The sequence below is a fragment of the Anomaloglossus baeobatrachus genome, chromosome 5, assembly GCF_048569485.1.
Source record: "Anomaloglossus baeobatrachus isolate aAnoBae1 chromosome 5, aAnoBae1.hap1, whole genome shotgun sequence".
In the NCBI taxonomy this organism is placed as follows: domain Eukaryota; kingdom Metazoa; phylum Chordata; class Amphibia; order Anura; family Aromobatidae; genus Anomaloglossus; species Anomaloglossus baeobatrachus.
Window position 1 is genome coordinate 414,336,504 of NC_134357.1, and position 24,711 is coordinate 414,361,214.

Below are 24,711 nucleotides of genomic sequence, written 5' to 3' on the forward strand. Positions count from 1 at the left end.
ACCATCTTCCCCAGGAAGTGCATGAGGCGCCTTAAGGGGTGTGACTGACTCCGAAGAAGTGATTGCACCCCCGCCTGCAGAGAGAGCTGTTTGTCCCGCGGTAGCTTGACTAACGCTGGCTGTGTATGAAACTCCATCCCGAGCTAAGTCAGTGATTGGGTCGGTGTCAACTTGGATTTCGGGAAATTGATGATCCACCCGAACTGCTGGAGAGTCGCCAGAGCGACGGTAAGGCTTTGTTGACACGCCACCCGAGAAGGGGCCCTGACTAGGAGATCGTCTAAGTAGGGGATCACCGAGTGACCCTGAGAGTGCAGGACCGCCACGACGGATGCCATGACTTTGGTGAAAACCCGTGGGGCTGTCGCCAGGCCGAAAGGCAATGCCACGAACTGGAGGTGTTCGTCCCCGATGGCGAAACACAGGAAACGTTGATGTTCGGGTGCGATCGGCACATGGAGATAAGCATCCTTGATGTCGATCGATGCTAGGAAGTCTCCTTGTGACATCGAGGCGATGACCGAGCGGAGAGATTCCATCCGAAACCGTCTGGTTCTCACATGTCTGTTGAGTAGCTTGAGGTCCAGAACGGGACGGAATGACCCGTCCTTTTTTGGCACCACGAACAAGTTGGAGTAAAATCCGCGACCACGTTCCTGAAGGGGAACGGGAATCACAACTCCTTCGATCTTTAGAGCGTCCACTGCCTGAAAAAGTGCTTCGGCCTGTGCGGGGGGTGGAGAGGTTCTGAAGAAACGAGCCGTAGGTCGGGAGCTGAACTCTATCCTGTAACCATGAGACAGAATGTCTCTCACCCATCGGTCTTGAACATGTGGCCACCAGGCGTCGCCAAAGCGGGAGAGCCTGCCACCGACCGAGAATGTGGCTAGGTGAGGCCGAGAGTCATGAGGAGGCCCTCTTGGAGGCAGTGCCTCCTGCGGCCTTTTGGGGGCGTGACTTGGACCGCCACGCATAGGAGTTCCTCTGGCCTTTCTCCGGCCGGTTGGACGAAGAGGATTGGGGCTTGGCGGAGGGACGAAAGGACCGAAACCTCGATTGGATTTTTCTCTGCTGAGGTCTCTTAGGTTTGGACTGGGGTAAGGAGGAGTCCTTTCCCGAGGATTCCTTAATAATCTCATCCAATCGTTCGCCAAATAAACGTTCGCCAGAAAAAGGCAAACCAGTTAAGAACCTTTTGGAAGCAGAGTCTGCTTTCCATTCGCGCAGCCACATGGCCCTGCGGACTGCCACGGAGTTAGCAGATGCTACAGCCGTACGGCTAGTGGAGTCCAGGACGGCGCTCATGGCGTAGGACGAAAAAGCTGATGCCTGAGAGGTCAAGGAAGAAACATGCGGAGCAGAATTCCGTGTGACAGCATTAATCTCAGTCAGACATGCCGAGATTGCTTGGAGAGCCCACACGGCCGCAAAGGCCGGGGCGAAAGACGCGCCCGTGGCCTCATAGATAGACTTCACCAAGAGCTCTATCTGTCTGTCAGTGGCATCCTTCAGGGATGAGCCATCGGCAACAGACACAACGGACCTAGCAGCCAATCTAGAGACTGGAGGATCCACCTTGGGAGAGTGTGCCCAGCCCTTAACGACTTCAGGTGGAAAGGGATAACGCGTGTCAGAGTGCCTTTTAGCAAAACGCTTGTCCGGGACCGCTCTGGGCTTCTGGGCAGCTTCCCTGAAGTTAGAGTGATCAAAAAACGTATTGCGCGTACGTTTGGGGAATCGAAATTGGTGTTTCTCCTGCTGAGAAGCCGACTCCTCTACAGGTGGAGGCGGGGGAGAGAGATCCAACACCTGGTTGATGGACGAAATAAGATCATTTACTAAGGCGTCCCCCTCAGGGGCATCAAGGTTAAGGGCGAAGTCAGGGTCAGAGCCCTGAGCTCCCACGTCTGCTTCGTCATCCTGAGAGTCCTCAAGCTGAGATCCAGAGCAGCGTGAGGAGGCCGGGGAAGAGTCCCAGCGAGGCCGCTTAGCCGGTCTGGGACTGCGATCCGGGCAGGAGTCCTCCGCCTGGGACCTAGGGGCTATCCTGGGAGCGCGCTGCGGCGCGGACCGAGAAGGCCCTGGAGGAGACAAACTAACAGGGGCCGGTGCCTGTGAAGAGCCCGGTCTGGACTGCAATGCCTCAAGGAGCTTAGATGACCATTTGTCCATAGACTGTGCAATGGATTGAGAAAGTGACAGAGAGTTTCTCAGCGAAAGAGACCAATGACGGTGACTCTGTCCCTGCAGCCTGCTCAGGAGGAGCAGGGGGATCTACATGAGCCAAGGGGCCCACAAGTGCCCGAGGCTCCGGCTGAGCAAGCGTGGCAGGAGTCGAGCATTGATCACAGTGAGGGTAGGTGGATCCCGCAGGCAACATAGCCCCACAAGAGGTACAGGCTGCAAAAAAAACCTGTGCCTTAGGGGCTTTGCTCCTTGTGGACGACATGCTGTAAGCAATAAGTGTCCCTTAGGAGAGCGACCACTGAGGGTATATGGGAAAGGGTTATACAGCCGTTCCGAATATATATAATATATATATATATCACGGCACCCTAGGGGAACCAGCACCGGGTGACCGGTGCGGCTTACCAACCGCTGGTGTCCTCCAGATTCCCTGTCGTGGGTCCCCCGGAGCTGTAGAGCTGTGCAGCTGCAGCATACACCGGCAGAATGCCAAACATGGCCGCCGGAGCTCTCAAGGGGGGAGTGGAGCCATAGGCGGCGCCGGCCAAAGGCGGGAATCTGGAGGCCCCATAGTGGTCCATTAGAGGGGAGGGGAGACATGCAAAGATGCTCCAACCCTCTGTCGGTAATCCCGCCCTTACCCCTGACAGGCAGGCCCGGGGGAGGGATTTTTCGCGACTAGGCCGCGATGAAGCCGGGGACTAAATTTAAGGCCGTGCCCGACAAGCAGGCACGGTCGGCGCGGAAGTCTGATGAAAAAATAACGGACGGCGCTACTGGGGAGAAAGGCGACCTCTCTCCCCATACCGTCCCCACATGGGGACACAGAGTACCTTCAAGGTGCAGGGCCCGGTCCCTGGGGATGAAAACGCTCCGGTCCAGCAGGTTCCACCAGGGGCTGCGGATGGAGCACGGTCTCAGCAGGTGAATGACCGGTGAGGCTCCCACTTCTCCCAGAGCCGCATAAGGGATGGCGAAGGAGACGGCATGTGGCTCCAGCCTTTGTACCCGCAATGGGTACCTCAACCTTAACAACACCGCCGACATAGTGGGGTGAGAAGAGAGCATGCCAGGGACCCCATAGGGGACCTCTTTTCTTCCATCAGTCATACTATGTATGAGAAATCCTTTTTTTTTTTCTTTTCTTTTCTATGAGTGGATGTGTGCCTCCTTCCACACAAAGCATGAAACTGAGGAGCCCGTGATCCACGGGAGGGTGTATAGGCAGAGGGGAGGGGTTAAACTTTTTAAAGTGTAATACTTTGTGTGGCCTCCAGAGGCAGAAGCTATACACCCAATTGTCTGGGTCTCCCAATGGAGCGACAAAGAAAGAGACCCTGATTCCAGCGGTGTGTCACTTACTGAGCTGTTTGCTGTCATTTTGATAAAATCAATGTTTTCAATGTTGCAGATCTAGCAGTTATACAGAGCTCATGAATATGCTGGACTATCAGGCTACTGCTGATTAAACAGCGATTTTATCAAAACAACATTATGCAGCCTAATAAGTGACACATCGCTGGAATCAGGATCTCTGCCCCCTACATTATGCTGCTCTCAGATTAGGTGACAAAAACCTGATGACAGATTCCCTTTAAATTAATGCTTTTGACATATATTCATTGTGCAATATGGGGAAAAAGTGGATATAGGTCACCATTACCTTTTTCATTCAGTTCAAATCTGTGGATTATGTCTTGCGCCCTCTCCATAGTCGCCTCTTCTCCTTGATGCTGCAGGAATTCTTGTAGCTCCTCGGCAGACAGTACCCTGTCCTCACCAGAGTACCGATGGAATATCTCCTCCAGCTCCGGCCGCTGCATAAGCTGAGTGCAGAACTCCTCTATCTCACAGTCCTCCAGGGTGTCCGTGTTGGAGCGATCACATTTCTACATATGATGGAAAAACGTTATGTTCAAGGGATTAATACAAGAAGAAAGAAAAAGGAGTCTAGGTATTTTTTTCTTTACTTTTTTTCCCTTTCTTTTTTTTCTTGTATTGATTACATATTTTGGAGTGGCTACATTGTTTTTTATGACCCCTACCCTGAATTAAATATGTACTTGTTGGATTTATTGTTTCTCATTTTCAAGGGGTTGTATGGAACATTTAATTGATCACTTATCCATAAGCCATCGCCTCTTCATTAATTATCCAAGACCAGTGCTGCATATACGAGTGACATGCGTGGTATTGCAGCTCACCCCACTAATGAACATGGCTGGATTGTGGCACTTCTATATATATATATATATATATATATATAATATATAATATATATATATAATATATATATATATAAGCTGTGAGTGCTTATGTATACATCTACATGTGACCTTTCGTGACGCCTCAGCTTGGAGGTGAAGTGGCACAAATGAAGCCGCCATTACAGGCTCAACATCACCTAGCTTCCCAGGTTCTAGTTATGTAGTAATTTATTCCTTACTCCTATATCACTGTGAAGCTAGGTAGACGGGTATTTCTTGTGTACTAGGGACTTCTCATTTCTATTTAGAGTTTAAAGGGAACGTGTCACAACTTTTTTGGCCTATAAGCTGCGGCCACCAACACTGGGCTCTTATATACAGTATTCTAACATGCTGTATATAAGAGCCCAGGCCGCTGTGAGAACATAAAAAACACTTTATAATACTTACCTAACAGTCGCGCGGTTGGCCATATGGGCGTCTCCGTTCTCCGGCGCCGGTGCCTCATCTTTCAGCTATCTTCGTCCTCTTTCTGAAGCCACGGTGCATGACGCGGCTACGTCATACACACTCACCGGTCCTTCGCAGGCGCACTACATTACTTGATCTGCCCTGCTCAGGGCAGATCAAAGTGCGCCTGCTCAGGACCTGAATGCCGGCAAGTGTGTATGAAGTCGGACGCGTCATGCACCGCGGCAAGAGAAGGAGAACAAAGATGACCAAAAGAGGAGGCACCGGCACTGGACAACGGAGATGCCCATATGGCCAACCGCGCGACCGTTAGGTAAGTATTATAAAGTGTTTTTTATATTCTCACAGCGGCCTGGGCTCGTATATACAGTACAGTATGCTAGAATGCTGTATATAAGAGCCCAGTGGTGGTGGCCGCAGCTTATAGGCCAAAAAAGTGGTGACAGGTTCCCTTTAAGACATACAGATATAAAATATCTGAAATATCTGTATGTACCATGCAGTATAACAAAATGGAGAATCAATACTACAGCCAAAAGGTCTGAAAACGGGATCTTTCAACAGTATGCAGAGGGTCAGTAAGCTGTGTGAAAGCCCATCAGAAGTGTTATTCAGGATGCACATACCAATGTTTTTGGTAATGTTGCAAACACTCCTAAGAGCACAAGTATTGTCTTAACGTCCATTTAGACTAGATGACCCATGGCATGAAAGCACCAATCTAGTGGGGTTTTTTCCCTGTTGGCGTGGTGCTTTTAATCAAAGGTCCCTGCCACTGGTCTTATACTTAACCTCTGCCATCTTCACCTTTTATCGATGGCACTGTCTTGTGACCAAAATTTCTGACTGGTCGGAAGTCAGAAGCTACGTCGCAAGCTCTCTTGAAAGTCTATGAGAGCCAGAAAGAGGCCACAACAAGGATCTCATTGAGTTGTATTGAGTTGTGATCTACATGAAACACTGGCGCTGCCGACAGGTCAGATAGAAGTTAAAGATGGCGGCAGGTAAATATTATACTAAGGTCAGCGAACTATGATTAGAAGCACCATTCCAGCTATAAAATAAAAAAAATATGCTGGCGTGGTGTATTAAACAATTGCAGAAAAGGTACAAAGAGGAAGATCAGCAATCAATTAATAACCTGTTTAGACACGAAGATCACACTTTCCCGAGCACAGAACTATCATTAACATATTTTCAGCAACATAGGACAATATGTTATGGGGAATGATGATATTTAAGCAAGGTTAATAACGCATAAGCTTTTTTTTTTGTTGTTTAGGTGATTGGCGGAATGTTTAGACAGGCCGATAATTGTGAAATTAATCTTCCTAAGAATGTTCTTTCCCGATAATCAGCCAGTGTAAATGCACCTTAACTCTAACGGCATCTTAACGGCAAATATTAGCGATGATATCAACTAACCAGCAGATCTAAATTCTGCAGTATTGGAATGTGATGTTTTATCCAAAGATAATCAAGATGTTGTGTCAAATGCTAATTACAGCAAGATATTACTTACCTTGAACATATATTGGGGGAAGAGCAAAGCTTTATCAAAGCTGTCCCTCCTTTGGTATGGCGCCACAAATTCTTCTCTCCATTCCCTAGGATGCCCTACTGAATGCTTTTAATTGCTTAGCTCTTTTATACGCCATTTGGGACTCAAGTTATGTGCCTCCCCCTTGAGCCTGGAGATGATAATGTCATGCGTCTGGATTCGAACCCTTCAGCTTGTGGTCTGTGGTCAGCTTCGCTGTCCATCAAGCCATAGTGGATACAACTTTTCTTCAGGTGTTTAGTTTCTGTTATTCTTGCTTTAGTTCTATTACGGTAACAGGTTTATTCATTTAATCATTTGTCTGCCCAATCTCCTTTTGGGTGCGGCTTTAACTACTTTACCTTTGTTGGTATTTCCTACTGATGATATGCTCATTTGGATATGCACTGTTTGTTTATGCCTGTCAGGGGAAGATCAACTAGAGATGATCTCTCTTCTTTAGTCTGCACCTCCCTTCTGTTTGTTATTAGATAGTGGGCGGCAATATATACCTTATCTTATAGTTTGTATTTCGTTGTTTAATTTAGGGCTGGTTCACACTAAGCGACAGCGACAACGAGGTCGCTGTTACGTCACCATTTTCTGGCAGCGCGCTGGCCAATCAGAGGCAAGCGGCTCCTGCCTTTGACGTCAGCGCTCTGGCAGCGGAAGTTCCGGCATCGGTCGCGATGGTTACCCGATACACATCTTGTACCGGCGAACTGCAAGTCCCAGGAGGCCGGCGATGGAACGGAAGGTAAGGTGAGCATAATTTGTGTGTGTGCGTGTATGTTTGTGTCTGTTTGTGTGTGTTTGTGCATGTGTGGAATGGCACAATAGGGGACCAGGATGGGACATTTAACAAGTTGTGGAAGGAATTGTCTGCATTGCAATGATTTCCTATGGGAAATCTTGCTTTGCTGAACAAGTAACTTGGTTAACAAGCACACTCCCAGAACGGATTGCTCTCGTTAACCAAGGTTCCACTGTATTAACATTGAATGACAGTATTACTGTGAAAAGCCAGTTACTCTTTTGGTGATCGAACCGTTATCGAACATAACCTCAAACTGTCGAACTTAAAGCTAATTGTTCGCGTTCGTCGAACGACTCGAACATCACCTAAAACAGGTCAAATTTGAGATTGGGGAACAGTTCGATTCGAACACAGCTCATCTCTAGTCATAACTTATGATCAAACAACTATTTTGCTCAACCTATGCTCTTCACCATACCCCCAAAAGGTGACTGAAGAATCATGTATTCCCGCAGTTCTCTTATGTGACGTCCTGATTAACACTGCTTCCAATACCACAGAATATCGATGTGATAGCCAGTTGATATCACCCTAATATATGCAATATAATAAGTTAATACTTGTGCTCTCGGGAACTTTTCTCTCACTTAAATGCAAATGCATCCTGATTAAAGGCGCCCAAACATATTAAACTTACATAGACCAAATCTGTTAATATTGACACTCTAATGTGTATGGCGACCTGCCGGAAGCCAGAGAATCTGACAACAGATATCCCATGGAGCGCTCAGCCAAGCCTGTTTATGCAGAGTTGGGTAAGTTAGGTGTCCGCTGAATGATTGTTCAGCTCACAGCTGTCTAATGTGTATGGAGGGGCTTAACAGTACTGAAGGCTTTTGACATAAACAATAGATGAACAGCATACTGATTAGAGAATTCAGACATTTTGGTTAAAGAAAACTCTGTTTTGCTATTCGTTAAACTATGTACAAAAGGGTAAAAGTAAGAAAAAAGGAATTTTTTTTCCAGTTCGCCTTCCAAGAGTTAAAAATCCAAAAATGTTCATACCATGTGATGGTCTGGTGGATGGTGTACGGCAGGGGTCCCCAACCTGTAGTTCGGGAGCCACATGTGGCTTGCGGGCCCGTGACATGTGGATCGCAAGTGTGCCAATCTTGATACATAAGCACCACGTCTCGCAAACAGATATGAAAAGGAGGTCTCCAGATGATGACTTTTGCAAATAGCCCCACACAGAAGAGCAGATCTGAATGGGGGCTATAGTAGGAATGGGAAAAACTGGATCTTGGTATACTGCCTTGGTGTGATTTCAGCTGAAAAGGCTTGGCTGTGATTATGTCATTGGCAGTAATGGGGGCTCTGGGTGTGAGGAGGAGGTGGGAGCTGGATGTGGCTCGTAACCCTCTATCAGAGCTGCATGTGGCTCTCAAGGTCAAAAACGTTGGGGACCACTGGTGTATGGCAATGGATTCCAGCAGGGTAATGGATGTCAACATTTTGTTGTATGGTGAGGATAAAATTATATTTCAGCACTTTTCTACAGATAAAAAAAAGTCTAAATCCTTTATATCATAAGACTAAAATCCAATATGATAAAAGAAAAACATCCACACGTGTTTCGGACCAATATTATTAAATAGTTACTAGTCATGGCTAAAGATAACATATACTTAGCCATGATTAAGAACTATTTAATAGTATTAATACAAAACTTGTGTGGATGGTTTTTTCTATCATGGATTTTATTTTAATGAAATTAAGGAATCTGTATTTTTTTTCTTTGAAAATGCTGTAACTTCCTCTTCTAATAAAATATACAGATTTTCATATATTTTATATCGGTATGTCTTACAAAGGGAAATGGTCTTTCTTTTATGTATCATATACGTGTGATGTTTGATCGCACTACACTTAGTATGTCATCCCATCAATTTATACAGATGATTAAAACTAATACTGAGCTTTATAAAACTAATCCACTCACAGATCCTCAAAGAGTTAACATTAAAAAATGTGTGTGTGATGCTAGCAACGCTCACTGTTGGCAGGGGCTCACAGAGCGCCTGGGTGTGTGCCACTTAGCCACTCTAAATTTAGCCAGCGTCCACAGACAGCTTCACTGCAAAGCTCTACAGTGCCAATCACAGGGACACATGACAACTGGCGGTCCTGGAGGGTAGTAACTAATAAGGTTCCAGCAGCACTGCCCTACCCATGGTAAACAGCCAAAGGAATATGTTTCTACCTGGAGAGGGGTACTTTTATATGAGAGCCTGAAGACTACAGGCGGCATGTCTTGTTATGAAGGACGACAAAATTAAACCTTATGCCTGTTTTTTTAAAGCACCATTCTAGTAGTGCAAAGTGCCTTAAGTATAAATCTCCTGCACCCAGTCAACTGAAGATTGTTTGACCAATGGGCATAGAGCAGAGTCCACAGGTCTAAGGTAGCACAGAGCGCCGGTTACATTAAGCTGTTGTGTTTTATTAGTGATTACTTGCTCCTCAGTTTAATGTACACAATTTGAAGTGGGAAGGAGTTGTTAATGTTTGTATCCTAGTTGGCCTCCATGGACTCTAATGAAATCAGGCCTGCAGTAGGGTTCATTGTCCTGCATCTGGTGGGTTGTTGTGCGTCTATTGTTCCCCTTTGCAGGGGGCCTTCCTGATACACAATCCTGCAGACTGACCGGATACTGCCCTCCTTCATACTTGGAGTTATATGAAACAAATGTTTAAAGGGGTGGGATGTGATCACCTCTCCTATCTCGGGGCTGATTCCAAAAGAGGTAGAAAAGCGAGGAGACATGTAGTTGGTGGTGTGATGTAGAAAGGAGAGGAGATGTTGCTGTGACTAGGTCCTCATGCCCATGAATAGACTATAGAGACTGAAGCTGGGTACACGTGTTACGGTCGTAATATCCATTGTCTGGATTAAGGAACTATCCTAAGGACTATTGTAGCTAGCTGGAGCTGGATACATGTGCCATGGTTGTGATATCCGTCATCGGAAGGAGCATAAGGACTGGTTGCTGTCAGACCATGTACAAAAGAAATAAAAATTGTTGTATCGTTAACATGCCTAAGTGATTAATAACCCACAGCATCAGATCTTCACACTCACCCTCTGTTATTTTCATCCTTTTTCGGGGTCGCTCCTGTCCTGCAGCGCTATTTAGTGACTATAACTTCTGACTGGCCAGAAGTCAGAAGTTATGCCATAATCACTCAATGCGAGTCTATGAGAGCCAGAATGTGGCTCTCAGAGTTGTATTGAATTGTGACCTCTGGCGTGCTCCATGAAACAGTGTAGCTCTTGGCAGGTGAGAAATCGCAGGAGACCAAACAGACCGGCGGCGATAACAGAAGAAGACACAGGAGGGTGAGTATAAGACACGGGTCAGTGGATTTAGATTTCAAGCACCACTACAGCGGTGAAATAAAAAACGCTGGAGTGGTGCTTTAAAGGAGACCTTTCAGTTTCAAGATGCTATATAATATATAGACATCATGTTATAGATCAGGTGAAGCAAGAGTGAATTGATCTATAGGTTTATAGGGCAAGAATCAGTATAAATTATTTATTAACTTTATTTATTATATCTCTTTTCCTTATAGGCTCAGGAGTCATATGGGCAGTTCTAATCAGTGATTTACAGCTTTCTCTCTATAATTGTTAGGGTTAGCGTTCAGTCACTGAGTAGGACTGCCCACATGACTCCAAAATCCAGAATGAGCAGGGATTTAAAGAGAAACTGTCATCCTGGTAAAAGTTACCAATTGTTACTCTTTTATTCCCTCTGCTTCCCAGAGTATTCATTTTTTTATTTTTATAATCCAGCATATGATTCTAGAGATATGAGCCTTTTTACTTAGTGCTAATTGTAATGGTCTTTACCAAGGGGGCGTTGCTCACCGGATTCTCAAGGGAAGGGTGTCTCTCTATTATTAACCTGTAAGCAACACCCACTGTGTAAATGTGACGCTCTGGCAAAACCAGGTAGTCACAGAAAGAGTTAATCCTCCTGGGCAGCTACACAATCCCCACACAGATGTACACCAGCCAATCAGGCCCTACTTACCCCCTCCCCAGGAAAAGGGAGGGGGGCGAGAGGAGCTAAGGAAGTGGATAGAGTTGTAGTTTCAGTTGTGCAGTAGTCAGTGAAGCGCCGACAAGGGAAGCTTGGAGCTCCCTGGGAGAAGGTGGTAGCCGGCGTTGGAGCCCTGGACTACTGGACTAGGTGGCTGTGAGGGCCACAGGCAACGGAGATCCGGTCGCGGGGATCCTGAGGCGACCGGGACAGGGTTGTAGCCCGCCGGTGCTGGGAGAGGGACCCGATCCGGAAGCTGTTCAAACGGACTAGTCCAGACAAGAAAGAGACAGACAGAGAGTGTTGAAAGAAGGGCCCTGGCTGTACATCTGGGTGTGGGACCCGAAGACACCCGCCAAAGGTGACCGGCCATTTGGCAAGTTGGTTGACAAAACAGACTCTGTGTTTCCTGACCCTACACATGAAAGCAGCCTCATCCAACACCAGGACAATCGAACTGTAAGTGTGCTGATCCCTGCAAGCCCTGCCACCACCACAACTCCCAATTGGGCCCCGGGCCTACAACTCCCCTACCCGTGGAGGGGATCCCACCTTGCTGTCCCCACACCATCAGTCCCGGGCACGGTCCCCAGAGGCAGCGGCGGTGCCACCATCTCATCACCGCAACACACGGGTGGCGTCACAGACAATCTCCCTTTACATATTCCCCTTTTGTTGTGGAGCCTAAGATCACAGACCGGGTCACGCCACCGTGATACCTCTAGAAGCGACCTCATTGGCCCGGTTCTGAGTACCCCCTATCCCTGGGCGACACATTTTGGTGTCACGAACAGGATTCTTACCCCATCCGTGACCTAGATGACGTGTGCCTTGTAATCCGTGAACTGTTTGAAAAATTTTGACCTGCCGCCATCTTGCCCGCTATTTTTGGTACCAAAACAATGGCACCATCTTCTTCTTCCACAAAAATGGCGCGAAGTTGAAGCCCTACCCCCTGAGAACATGGCCGGAAGGAGTGCTCGCAAAAGACCAAGGGGGGGCGGGCAGAGAAGCGGTGGCATGTAACCGGAACTGTAAAGTGCAGGGACGCCAGGACTCTGCAAAATTCCGTTCCTGGACACGAGAGCGGCAAGACGTCATAGCAGGCTGCAACCCCGATGACATCCCGTCCGGCCCCAAGCCAGGCTGCAACCCCGATGACATCTCACCCGGCCCCGAGCATGGCCGCAACGGTGATGACGTCGGCTCCGGCAGTCTGTATGGCCACAACAGTGATGACGTCGGCTCCGTCAGTCCGCCCGGCCGCAAAGATGGCAGCACCCGTCCTGAAATCTCCCCCAGCTGCAGCGCCAGCCACTCCCAAATGCCCCGTCCCGGCTGTGGAGCAGCCGGAGTGCACCTGCAGAGAGGAGGAGCAGGCCACTGAGCAATGGGGCCCTCGGCAGTTAGCGAGGCCAGTTGTAGTTAGCGCCGAGGGCATCCGAGTGGGCCTGGCTCCTGAGAAGATGGCAGAGCACAGAACCCGTGCCCCGTACTAGGAGTGACGGCAGCAGTGGTAGTGGAACATGGATGGCTACCCGCAAGTTTAAAGAATGACTGTTTTATGGACTGTCACCCCTGTTGAACGTCCTCAAGTTCCCGGAGGAGGCCATCTGCACAGCAGGTGGGGGTGGCAGGATAGTTAAAGGTTAAGCAAACGTACCTCCCAATGTGGGAAGATGTATGGTTGTAATGTGTTAACTTTTTCTTTTCCCATTAAAATAAACATCAGTAGCCGGACAGCCCGCGGACCGGCTGTATTCAACCTAGGGGGAGTGTGACGCCCTGACAAAACCAGGTAGTCACAGAAAGAGTTAATCCTCCTTGGCAGCTACACAATCCCCACACAGATGTACACCAGCCAATAAGGCCCTACTCACCCTCTCCCCAGGAAAAGGGAGGGGGGCGAGAGGAGCTAAGGAAGTGGAGAGAGTTGTAGTTTCAGTTGTGCAGTAGTCAGTGAAGCGCCGACAGGGCTTGGAGCTCCCCGGGAGAAGGTGGTAGCCGGGGTTGGAGCCCTGGACTACCGGACTAGGTGGCTGTGAGGGCCATAGGCGACAGAGATCCGGTCGCGGGGATCCTGAGGCGACCGGGACAGTGTTGTAGCCCGCCAATGCTGGGAGAGGGACCCGATCCAGAGGCCGTTCAAACGGACTAGTCCAGACAAGAAACAGACAGCCAGAGAGTGTGGAAAGAAGGGCCCTGGCTGTACATCTGGGTGTGGGACCTGAAGACACCCGCCAAAGGTGACCTGCCATTTGGCAAGTTGGTTGACAAAACAGACTCTGTGTTTCCTGACCCTTCACATGAAAGCAGCCTCATCCAACACCAGGACAACCGAACTGTAAGTGTGCTGATCCCCGCAAGCCCTGCCACCACCACAACTCACAATTAGTCACAGAAAGAGTTAATCCTCCTGGGCAGCTACACAATCCCCACACAGATGTACACCAGCCAATCAGGCCCTACTTACCCCCTCCCCAGGAAAAGGGAGGGGGGCGAGAGGAGCTAAGGAAGTGGATAGAGTTGTAGTTTCAGTTGTGCAGTAGTCAGTGAAGCGCCGACAAGGGAAGCTTGGAGCTCCCTGGGAGAAGGTGGTAGCCGGCGTTGGAGCCCTGGACTACTGGACTAGGTGGCTGTGAGGGCCACAGGCAACGGAGATCCGGTCGCGGGGATCCTGAGGCGACCGGGACAGGGTTGTAGCCCGCCGGTGCTGGGAGAGGGACCCGATCCGGAAGCTGTTCAAACGGACTAGTCCAGACAAGAAAGAGACAGACAGAGAGTGTTGAAAGAAGGGCCCTGGCTGTACATCTGGGTGTGGGACCCAAAGACACCCGCCAAAGGTGACCGGCCATTTGGCAAGTTGGTTGACAAAACAGACTCTTTGTTTCCTGACCCTTCACATGAAAGCAGCCTCATCCAACACCAGGACAACCGAACTGTAAGTGTGCTGATCCCCGCAAGCCCTGCCACCACCACAACTCCCAATTGGGCCCCGGAACTACAACTCCCCTACCCATGGAGGGGATCCCATCTTCCTGTCCCCAGACCATCTGTCCCGGGCACAGTCCCCAGAGGCAGCGGCGGTGCCACCATTTCATCACCGCAACCCACGGGTGGCGTCACAGACAATCTCCCTTTACATATTCCCCTTTTGTTGTGGAGCCTGGGATCACAGACCGGGTCACGCCACCGTGATACCTCTAGAAGCGACCCCATTGGCCCGGTTCTGAGTACCCCCTATTCCTGGGCGACACATAAACAACATAAAAAATTAGTGCTGAATAAAAAGGATCATATCTCTGGTACCATATGGCGGATACAAATAAATAAAACCCCACAACACTCAGGAGAGCACAAAATAAAATTAGAGCAAAAACTGGCTACTTATGATCTGCTGACTAATCCTCATTAAATGGAACAAACCACCAGAATTTTAGTATATAAAGTAAAGCCAGTGCTATACTGGCGCTAGAATGCTGAATCTAAGCATAACTTTTGTTCAGAGATTGGATGTTTTATTTTAGAAATATGGGCAAGTAAAGTTCCAGCAATGCACTGTTATTTGATTGACAGGTGCAACAGGAAGGGAATGTGAGGGTAAAATCTAGCTATCTATTCCAGCCCCTGTCTGCCTGCTCCAGAATTAACGTCTTATGGCGACAGGGGGAGGAAGGCCAGGCAGGCAGACAAGGGTGGGAATAGATAGCAAGACCCGACCCACATATTCCCTTCCTGTTGCACCTGTCAATGAAATAGCAGTGCATTGCTGGAACTTTACTTGCACATATTTCTGAAATAAAATATCCAGTCTCAGAACAAAAGGTAAGCATACATTCAGCATCCTAGCTCCAGTATAGCACTGGCTTTGCTATATATATGAAAATCCTGCTGGTTGGATCCTTTTAAATGAATAATATAGAAGTTACACTGACTCTGTCTCCACACATCTATATGTCAATCTCAGCTTCTCCTGCTCAAAAATTGCACAACGTTTAAATATAATAAATGACAGAGTCCCTGGATTAAAACTGGTTCAAAATATTCTCATAAGCAAGTGATAAATTCAATCCTCCAATTTCTACCAGCTTGTGGCTTACCAACTACAACTTGCATCATGACATGAATCCACGTTTCCCTAGCCAAGTATATTCATAAAAACATAGGGGTGTCACCTTGAAGAGTGTGTAGGCGTACATGTCGTTCATATCGATATTTATCATCCTCAGCATGTCTTTCACTTCTTGGAAGCTCATCTTTTCATCCCCATCTCTGTCTGCCTGATGCAGATAATCCCGGATCCAGATGAGAATCAGTCAAGGAAGATAATTCATGAGACATGCAAAATTAAAAAATAACTAACTGAACTCGAGTATTGAGATTACAGTGCAGATGTATAGAAGAATTTCTATATCAGAAAGCTACAAAACTTCCAGGCTGATGAGTTGATAATTATAATAACACATTGGGTTGGTAGAGACAAGACAATACAAAGATACCAAGCCTCATCATCCTGAAGATGCCCAGATAAGTCTCATTACAAAATCAGATGACATAACAATATAAGAAAAACAGTGAGGGTCCATGGGCAGAACCAGTAGAGAGAGGTTGGCACAGCAGGTTCACCAGAAAGGTGTCATAGACATGCCTCTGGAAAATAAAAGTCAACAAGTAGAAGCTCCACAAAACAAATATTGTGGCAACTAAGAAGGGATCAATGGATAAGACTCCAGAAAAGGGCACATGGCAGAAATAATGAGGAAAGAAGAGAGGGATGATTAGATATAGAATTGAATGGATAAGCTACGAGTTAAAGCCATGTCTCTATAGGCCCCTTTACACACTGCAACATCGCTAGCGATATCGCTGTAACGTCACCGGTTTTGTGACGTAATATCGACCTCCCCAGCGACATTGCAGTGTGTGACACGCATCAGCACCCTGGTCCCCGCTGTGAGGTCGCTGATCGCTACAAATCATTCAGGAACATTTCTTGGTCCTTTGTTTCCTGCTGCGCAGCATGCATCGGTGTGTTTGACACCATTACAACGACATCATTAGCGACTTAGAACCCAGCCCGTAGCTGTGCTATAGCGTTCCCTTTCCCGCCCCCTTACCTCCGATTGGTGGTCGCTGTTGCGTTCTGATTGGGCGGCTTTTACTGAAAAGAAGGCAACTTTAGCTCTTCTGTCCTTTGTTTCAAAGCTACCTTGTTCTTGAGCATGCTGGTTTGCGGATCATTAGACAGTTCTCCAGTCTGCAATACTATAAAGCCTATACAGTAAGCATAATTTGATTGAAGCTGTATTGATGCTGTATAGATAAACCAGTGTGGAGTCGCCACACAGAGAACTGTGCAAAGATCCGCTAAGCAACAGAAGCTCAGGAACAAAGGATATACAAGCGCGACTTTTGCCAATCTTTCCAAACTCGGGGTTGCCAATAGAGATCACCAATCGGAGCTGAGGGGGGCGTGTAAAAAGGACACCTAGGTGGCTTCAGCGCCAAACACCACGCCCCTAACATAGGTGTGAGTCATCAAATAGCTGCTGTGTGACACGTTCTCAATGACCAGTGAGGTCGTTCTGCAGGTCTGTATCGCTGCTGCGTCGATGTTTGACAGCTCACCAGCGACTGTTTAGAGACTTTCCAGCGATCCCTGCCAGGTCGGGATCGCTGGTGGGATCGCTAGAAAGTCTCAGTGTGTAAAGGGGCCTTATGGGTCTCAGAAATGTTTGGTGGCAACACTGGTATTGCACTTGGGACATGCTATGTTTTCCATTCATGATTAATCCTGCCAACCACTTCATGGCTACTATGTATTTGTGTAAGGATATTGAACTAATTTCTCCCTCTGGCTCATCGCCTCTGCTCTCTCCATCAGTTTACGCAAGCCTTGAACCCAGCTACGAGCTTCTTGGTCAGTGGATGCAGCCAGGTCCAAGTTTCTTCTCCTTCCCATGAAGGAGATACTGAAGCAGCAGCTCTCCGGGAAGCGGCGGCCGTTTCTCCGAAGTCCTTCTGACTGCCGACCTTCACGTACAGACTCAATGTGCAGAACAGAGACTGGCAAAAGACACAATGAAGAATGGAGATATAGAAGCACAATGAAATATAATGTGTAGCGTTTCAAGGTGACATTAACAGGGAAACTAATCAATTAATACTCAGGGTGATTTGACCACAAAATTAGCCTTAAAGCCCAGGTCATATACTGTATGCAGAAGGAAAAGCCACAGATTAAAAAAACAAAAAAAACCCCAAAACAAACAGAAAAAAAAACCTTCCTTCTAATGATGATTGTCTGAAATATCACACCATCCATCCCAGAACAGAAGGACCTGGCCATACTTTCCACCACCCTACTGTCCCATATTTAATAAGAGGGGTGGGATTTCATTGCCCATTGCATCTTTGTAGGCCTCTAAAGGCCCCGTCACACTAAGCAACATCGCTAGCAACATCGCTGCTAACGAACAACTTTTGTGACGTTGCTAGCGATGTTGCTGTGTGTGACATCCAGCAACAACCTGGCCCCTGCTGTGAGGTCGTTGGTTGTTGCTGAATGTCATGGGCCATTTTTTAGTTGTTGCTGTCCCGCTGTGCAGCACAGATCGCTGTGTGTGACAGCGAGACAGCAACAACTAAATGTGCAGGCAGCAGGAGCTGGCTTCTGCGGAGGCTGGTAACCACAGTAAACATCGGGTAACCAAGAAGCCCTGTCCTTGGTTACCCGATATTTACCTTCGATACCAGCCTCCGCCGCTCTCACTGTCAGTGCCGGCTCCTGCTCTGTGCACATGTAGCTAGCTGCAGGACACATCGGGTTAATTAACCCGATGTGTGCTGTAGCTAGGAGAGCAGGGAGCCAGCGCTAAGCAGTGTGCACTGCTCCCTGCTCTGTGCACATTTAGCTGCAGCACACATCGGGTAATTAACCCGATGTGTGCTGTAACTAGGAGAGCAAGGAGCCAGCGCTAAGCATTGTGCGCTGCTCCCTGCTCTGTGCACATTTAGCTGCAGCATACATCGGGTAATTAACCCGATGTGTGCTGTAACTAGGAGAGCAGGGAGCCAGCGCTCAGTGTGCGCTGCTCCCTGCTCTCTGCACGTGTAGCTCCGTGCGGTGGTAACCAAGGTAAATATCGGGTTGGTTACCGATATTTACCTTAGTTACCAAGCGCAGCATCTTCCACGCGGCGCTGGGGGCTTGTCACTGGTTGCTGGTGAGCTCACCAGCAACTCGTGTAGCCATGCTCCAGCGATCCCTGCCAGGTCAGGTTGCTGGTGGGATCGCTGGAGCGTCGCAGTGTGACATCTCACCAGCAACCTCCTAGCAACTTACCAGCGATCCCTATCGTTGTTGGGATCGCTGGTAAGTTGCTTAGTGTGACGGTACCTTTACATCCAATGACAAAGGTGATAAGGCCAACCTGAACTAGGACTCCATATCTAATGTGCCCCATGGCAGGAGGCTTCATTGATATCTACCACCCTTTATACAGCCTAAGTAACAATTGCTATCACTTATTGTCTGAACCCATTTTCCACCTGACTCTAAATCTATGTAGTAGAATTGATCTCCCAGTATCAGCTGTAATATCACAGATTATTTAGGTGCGTTAGTGTCACGCTCCCCGGGTCCTTGGCTTCCCTCCCCGGGTCCTCTGCTCCGCTCCCCGGGTCCTCAGCCCCGCTCCCCGGCTCACCTGCCACGCTCCCCGCTCTCCAGCCTCCGGTCCCCGTCCTTCCCAGGCCCCCTGGTCCCCGATCGCGGCGCCCGACGGCTTCCCAGGCCCTGGCCGGCTCCCCTGCGTCCTCTTCTCAGCCTCCTTCCCTGGCTTCTGGCACCCGGGCTGCGCGCATGCGCATTAGGGCGCGCGCGCGGTCACTGACCCTTTCTTAAAGGGCCAGCGTCCATTAACAGGTAATGAGGCTAATCAGGTACAGGGTATAAAGGGGTGTATTGTCCAAGGGGGCGGGGCCTGATCTTCGTGTTCCCTAAGCTAGGAGTCAGGTCTCCTGGTGTTTCAGTGCATGTACTCACCTATCTCTCTTTGTAGAGCCGTGCTTGCCTCGCCATCCAGTCTGCCGTATCCTGAACCCCGAACGCTGTCCTTCTGCCATCCTGACAGTCCGCACCATCTCGGATCCCTGCGGTGACCCGTCATCTTGCTTCCAAGGTTCCGGACCCCGCCTGACATCATCTCGGCTTCCGAACCTGAGCTGCGTCACCCGGACTACCACCCATAACTCCGTGGTCCCAGGGACTTCTCCGCTATTCCCGTGTGCAAGGACTGTTCTGCTGTTTCTAGTGTTCCAGCTGCCGGACTCTTTCCTACCATCTAGGAGTTCGGTCCAGTGGATCCACCTCCTGGGCCTGCCCGTACACCTGGCCGTGACAGTTAGTAAGAATTTCCACGTACAGCTTATTTTTAGATCCACATATCTAATAAATAGTATTCTATCTCCAGCACATACTGTCTACATAGATCAAATGAATAACGCCTGTTGCTGCACAAGGCGATTACATCAAATGGTATTATTATAATGTTCATTCTATAACATTATGCAGTGAGCGCCTCTAGTAGGAAGAAAACATTACAAAAAAAATTGATATATATAGTCATTGAATCTGATACTGTTCTTACTGATACTTACAGATCTGCTTGGATCGTGCCTTTTTTGCTTTGCTTTTGTACCAGATGGTCATCCCATCAGATTCCAGTCTGTACAGTCTTTGTTGACACCATCCTGGCTTAATCTTCCAGAACTGAGTACCCAAAAGCATGGTGTTTACATCTTCATCATCGGATAGGGCTGTAGAAAACAAAGCAGAATATATCACATGTCCTTTCTACAGTAATGATGAGATCATGGCCATAGAAGATGAAGTTTTGGTGACCTCATAAACCATATTTTCAGAAAGGAATTGAATAAGGTATCCTTAGTTTAGCCTCTATGCAGCTGTTATACATCCAGTACAACCACCCTCCAGTGATGTCTAACCCTATATTTCATATCATCACACAGCCACCACCATCTGGGCAAAAAAGACAAAATTGTAGCCATCCGCCAAACTAATAAATCCAAAAACAGATGAGCACTCTCATGTCAGCTGCCACCTGCCACCAACATGTGGCACTTAGTTACACTTATATTAAATTAAATGAAAAAGTCTTCTCCGCTAAATACAAGGTATGGATATAAAGAGTGCTTAAAGCTCATGTTAACCCCCTTACAATCCTCGCACAGTTTACACAATCTGTCACTTAAGAAGCAGCTAACAATCTTTCTGCTATACAATAATATCATTCCCCCAACATACTCTTTCAAGCGACCATCAAATATAAATCATAGGGTACTATAATGGGGTACAAAATGATGCTCAATTTATCACATATGTAATTTCCAAAATGTTTGATAACAGTTTTGGTCATGGTAGTATGTTTCTATCATCTAGAAAATACAATATACTTTATATACACAAATCATGATCTGTAACTCTGTAATCATGTTTTACATTTTGGGGTACTCTAATGGGGTACAAAAAGGTGCCCAATTTATCACAGATACATTTTCCAACATGTTTTATAATAGCTTTGGCAACTGAAGTAGATTACTATAATCTAACAATGATGACATACTTTGTATATACACAAAGATTATGATTGAGTTACCCTTATGCCTGTAGTCATTTTTATGAACCTAAGCTTATAGACCTGATCTTTTGTAGGTTGAACTTTTGCATGAACGTAGCTGTTCTTTAAGCTGACAGACCTATACAAATCAGAATCTACCATTTCATCCTACCTGATGAGACTGCCAGCTTGTTTACTTTCTGCAAATCCCGCTCCCCACTCCTTTACAACTTCATGACTCAGATTTGTAAATTTGGCCAGAGTCATTAAGCTGACCACAAAGTGTTTCCTTTATTATAAATGGTTTACAAACCAATAACACAAACCAAAGCGGGAGACACCTGGAAAGTAACAGTCAGTAAACATAAGCAAGCTAATGTGGAACAAAAAGGAGGAAAAGGGAGAGTAGATGAGCGTGTGATGAAATCTACAGATCTTCTGAGTAAATGGGAATTTACACTACAAAATAATTGGGAGCGGGCATTATTAAAAATGCATGTTTCACAATTATCTTGCAGTGTAAACAGGCTGATGATCCCCTGATGAACGAGCATCTTTTTAAATGATCTTTCATGTAGCGCAAGAAATCTAATTCTCAGTAATGCATCATTCTATGTAAACAGGACTCACACTACTGAGAACAGTGGCAGCCTAGTCTATGTGCACTGAGTGAACTGATATAGATCATTCAGTATGCAGTGTTTACATTGTTGTGCTGGTGTAAACAGGCATTTAACCGACTGCCAATTGGAAAAGGTTTATCTATCGGTGGTCGAATCGTAATACCGGTCGATCCATGTAAACAAATTTTTAACTTCAACATTGTGTGTTCATATAGATAATAATCTCTCCAAGAGATAAGGTCCCCATATATATTAGACTAATGTCAGATGACCCAGCCGATATCAACAGGTTTGGCCAACAGTCTAATGATGTCGGCGGAGATAAGGATCCAACATATCTAATTTCAGACAGCCATTCCTTTTGTTCTCAAAGCGATAAGCTTCCGCAAGAGATGTATGGCAGTGGCTCTCTCATAGAGGACACAGGAGCGCTCAGCAGAGTCAGTGCTCCTGTACATGGGAGAGAAGGCCAAGATAGTTGTAGGCCGAACGATGGGGAGTTTTATTGTGACTGTAGAAATTACATATTTGTCTGCAGATATATCCAAGGTCTTGAAGATTTAAATACAGAAGTATCCATTCACTTATATCTTGACACTTCCATAGAAGTAAGAAGTAACATCCAACATCTTGCCAAAATAGATGTTATGAAAGAAGTTGGTCATCCAAGTTAAAGATCAGTCTACAGGACTAGTCTATATTAATAAGAGTATGAAAAAGGAAATTTAGGTTGACCTACATACTTTAAGATAGGGACTCATGGCTGAAAGAGAAACCCATTTATGTCAGCTCTTTTGCTTCTTGAATATAAAGCACATTTAGATAAGAATATTGAATATAATAGAATATGCAGATGGCATAGGAGTAATAAAACATATAATTTAGCTTCTAAGTGATAATTGAATTGTACACAATACAATTTCAAGAATGTCTAGATTCTGCTTGTCAATCCTTAAGCTCCTGTCTGAATTGGAATCTTACTAAGAAGCTTAGTATGCAGCCTAATGCTGTATACAGTGTGTGCTGCCCTAAAACATTAACAATCCAAGGATTTAACCTTTGTTCAGTTTTGCACCTTGTCAGATGACCCTAGTAAATATTCCATCTTCCTGTCCTTGGTCAGGAGGAATCTTCCACAGCGTTCTCCAACATCATATCCAACACTGCACATTTTGCCAAGTCAGACTAGCCCTTTAACCATGAAGACTCTTGTTCGGTGGCCTGGGTTGTCCATGTGGTGGAAATAGTTAAAGGTGTTCCCTGATGGTGTGCTTAATTTACAGTGTTTCTAGGAAGGAATTTATGAGGAAAGAAGTCATAAACATTGGTTGACTAATAAAAAAAAACATCTTGGATTGAAACATTTCATTAATCATTTTCAAGGACCTTGTTTTTGTTTACATCATATCTTAATGGGGCAGGAAGCAGGTTCATCCAAGAAGGAAACAAATCTTTGAACCAAACCCAAAAAATGGAGTTAGCTCTTTCATTGGGAAAAATGGAGTTAGCTCTTTCATTGGGTAGTCATGGCAAGTTTCCTTATTTTGTAATTGTCCAAAATGAAGGAACCAGTTTGAGGACCCTGCTGTACCAGCATCTCAGTGTCCTATCATCCTCGAGTGAGGGTGATCTATAAAGGACAAATGAACATCATAAAGTGGCATTTACCAAAAATCCAGAATAAACCAGAATGAAGTGCTTCTACAGAAAGTAACTCCCATTGAAGTGGAGACAATCATTAATCCCTAAATTTGTGGTTGTATAGTGCCACTGGCAACCTGGAAGACATCAAAGCATAAAAACCATACATAAAATCATCATTAACTCTTTTCTTCTTCGAAGGAAGATGTTTTCTTTCTTTTCTTCAGGTTGTCACGACCTCGATCCCAATGGGTTGAGAACCTGGAACAAACTGTCCATGTCCATATTTTAACAGTCCTGCAGGCCAACACAGCAACAGCAGTCCTTCCGGTAAAAGGGCACAGTCCTCAAGGTTCATCAACCTGGCCAGAACATGGGGTTGTTCACCCCCCTTCCCCCAACAACAGTCCTTAGAACTTTGGCAACAGTGCCTCATGGACAAAGTAAAATACTGAAGGGGCAACGTCCACTTTGATGTAAAATGTGTGACTGAGGATGTTACTTTGCTGATCATTCCTGCGCCTTTGAAACTAGCAGATATAGTTTAGCCTTTAAGGCTCAGTCCAGGCCCAATCCACCATGAAGGCAATAACAAACAGTCCCTATCCTTTTTAAACAATCCACACAGGCATTTTACGACCATCCAGGACTTCTGACCAACAGTTGTTTTAACAAAGGCTTTCTTTAACTAGCCTTTAACTCACAGTCCCCTTATGGAACTCAACTGGCTCACAGCTTTTTTGTTTTTTTAAATATATCTCCGGCACTAGGTCCCCAACTCACCAAAACTTTGGCAACAGTCCCTCATGGACAAAGTAAAATACTGAAGGGGGCAACGTCCACTTTGATGTAAAATGCGTGACTGAGGGTGTTACCTTGCCGATCATTCCTGAGCCTTTGAAACCAGCAGATATAGTTTAGCCTTTAAGGTTCAGTCCAGGCCCAATTGGCCAACAGGGATGTAGTTAAGATTTTTCTCCGCCCTCAGAATCCCTTGACATACCTCGCACTTCCAGTGGGATATGGACTTCTTCCATGTCCTCCCTTCGTTGGGACCACAAACTTCCTCTCCTCCTCAACAGGCACTTCACCTTTACAGCTGTCATCTTCTGGAGCTGATCTGCTGACACATCACCAGTCACTCTTGCTGACTGCGCCTTCAGCTATGCCCCCTGCACTCATCGTCTCTTATCCGATGGTTCAGACTTGATTTTGAATCGCGCTTTATTCTAGTGAGCACCTCCCATTTTGGATCAGATATCAGCTTCAGAGCACACCATCTTCCGGGCTGACACTCCAATGGGCTGGGCATATTTTTTGTGCTCTCAGGCACCGTTCACTCCCATGATAAGCAGTCCTTCTTTGCCTCCATTCCATGAGCAGTCGCCATTTCAGGATCCATGCTTCTGGCCACCATTTTAGATTCCATGGTCAGCGCCATTTTAGGTTGCCTAACTTCAGGCACTTTTTTATCTGCACCACGAGTGTTCACTTCCCCTTTTTCATGCGAGGGACTAACATCCTGCCAACTG

General features: G+C 46.8%; 1 protein-coding gene across 2 annotated transcripts in view; it reads right to left on the bottom strand.

Annotated features, from left to right (window-relative positions):
• Positions 1-24,711, bottom strand: part of PLCD3 (phospholipase C delta 3) — a 106,610-nt gene that overhangs the window by 27,829 nt on the left and 54,070 nt on the right. For both annotated transcript variants that reach the window (XM_075350256.1, XM_075350257.1), the window contains exons 2-5: positions 19,936-20,094; positions 17,112-17,340; positions 15,450-15,579; positions 3,851-4,076 (exon numbers count right to left, since the gene is read on the bottom strand). In XM_075350256.1, coding sequence (XP_075206371.1) covers positions 3,851-4,076; positions 15,450-15,579; positions 17,112-17,340; positions 19,936-20,094 — 744 coding nt within the window. The remainder of the gene's footprint in view (positions 1-3,850; positions 4,077-15,449; positions 15,580-17,111; positions 17,341-19,935; positions 20,095-24,711) is intronic.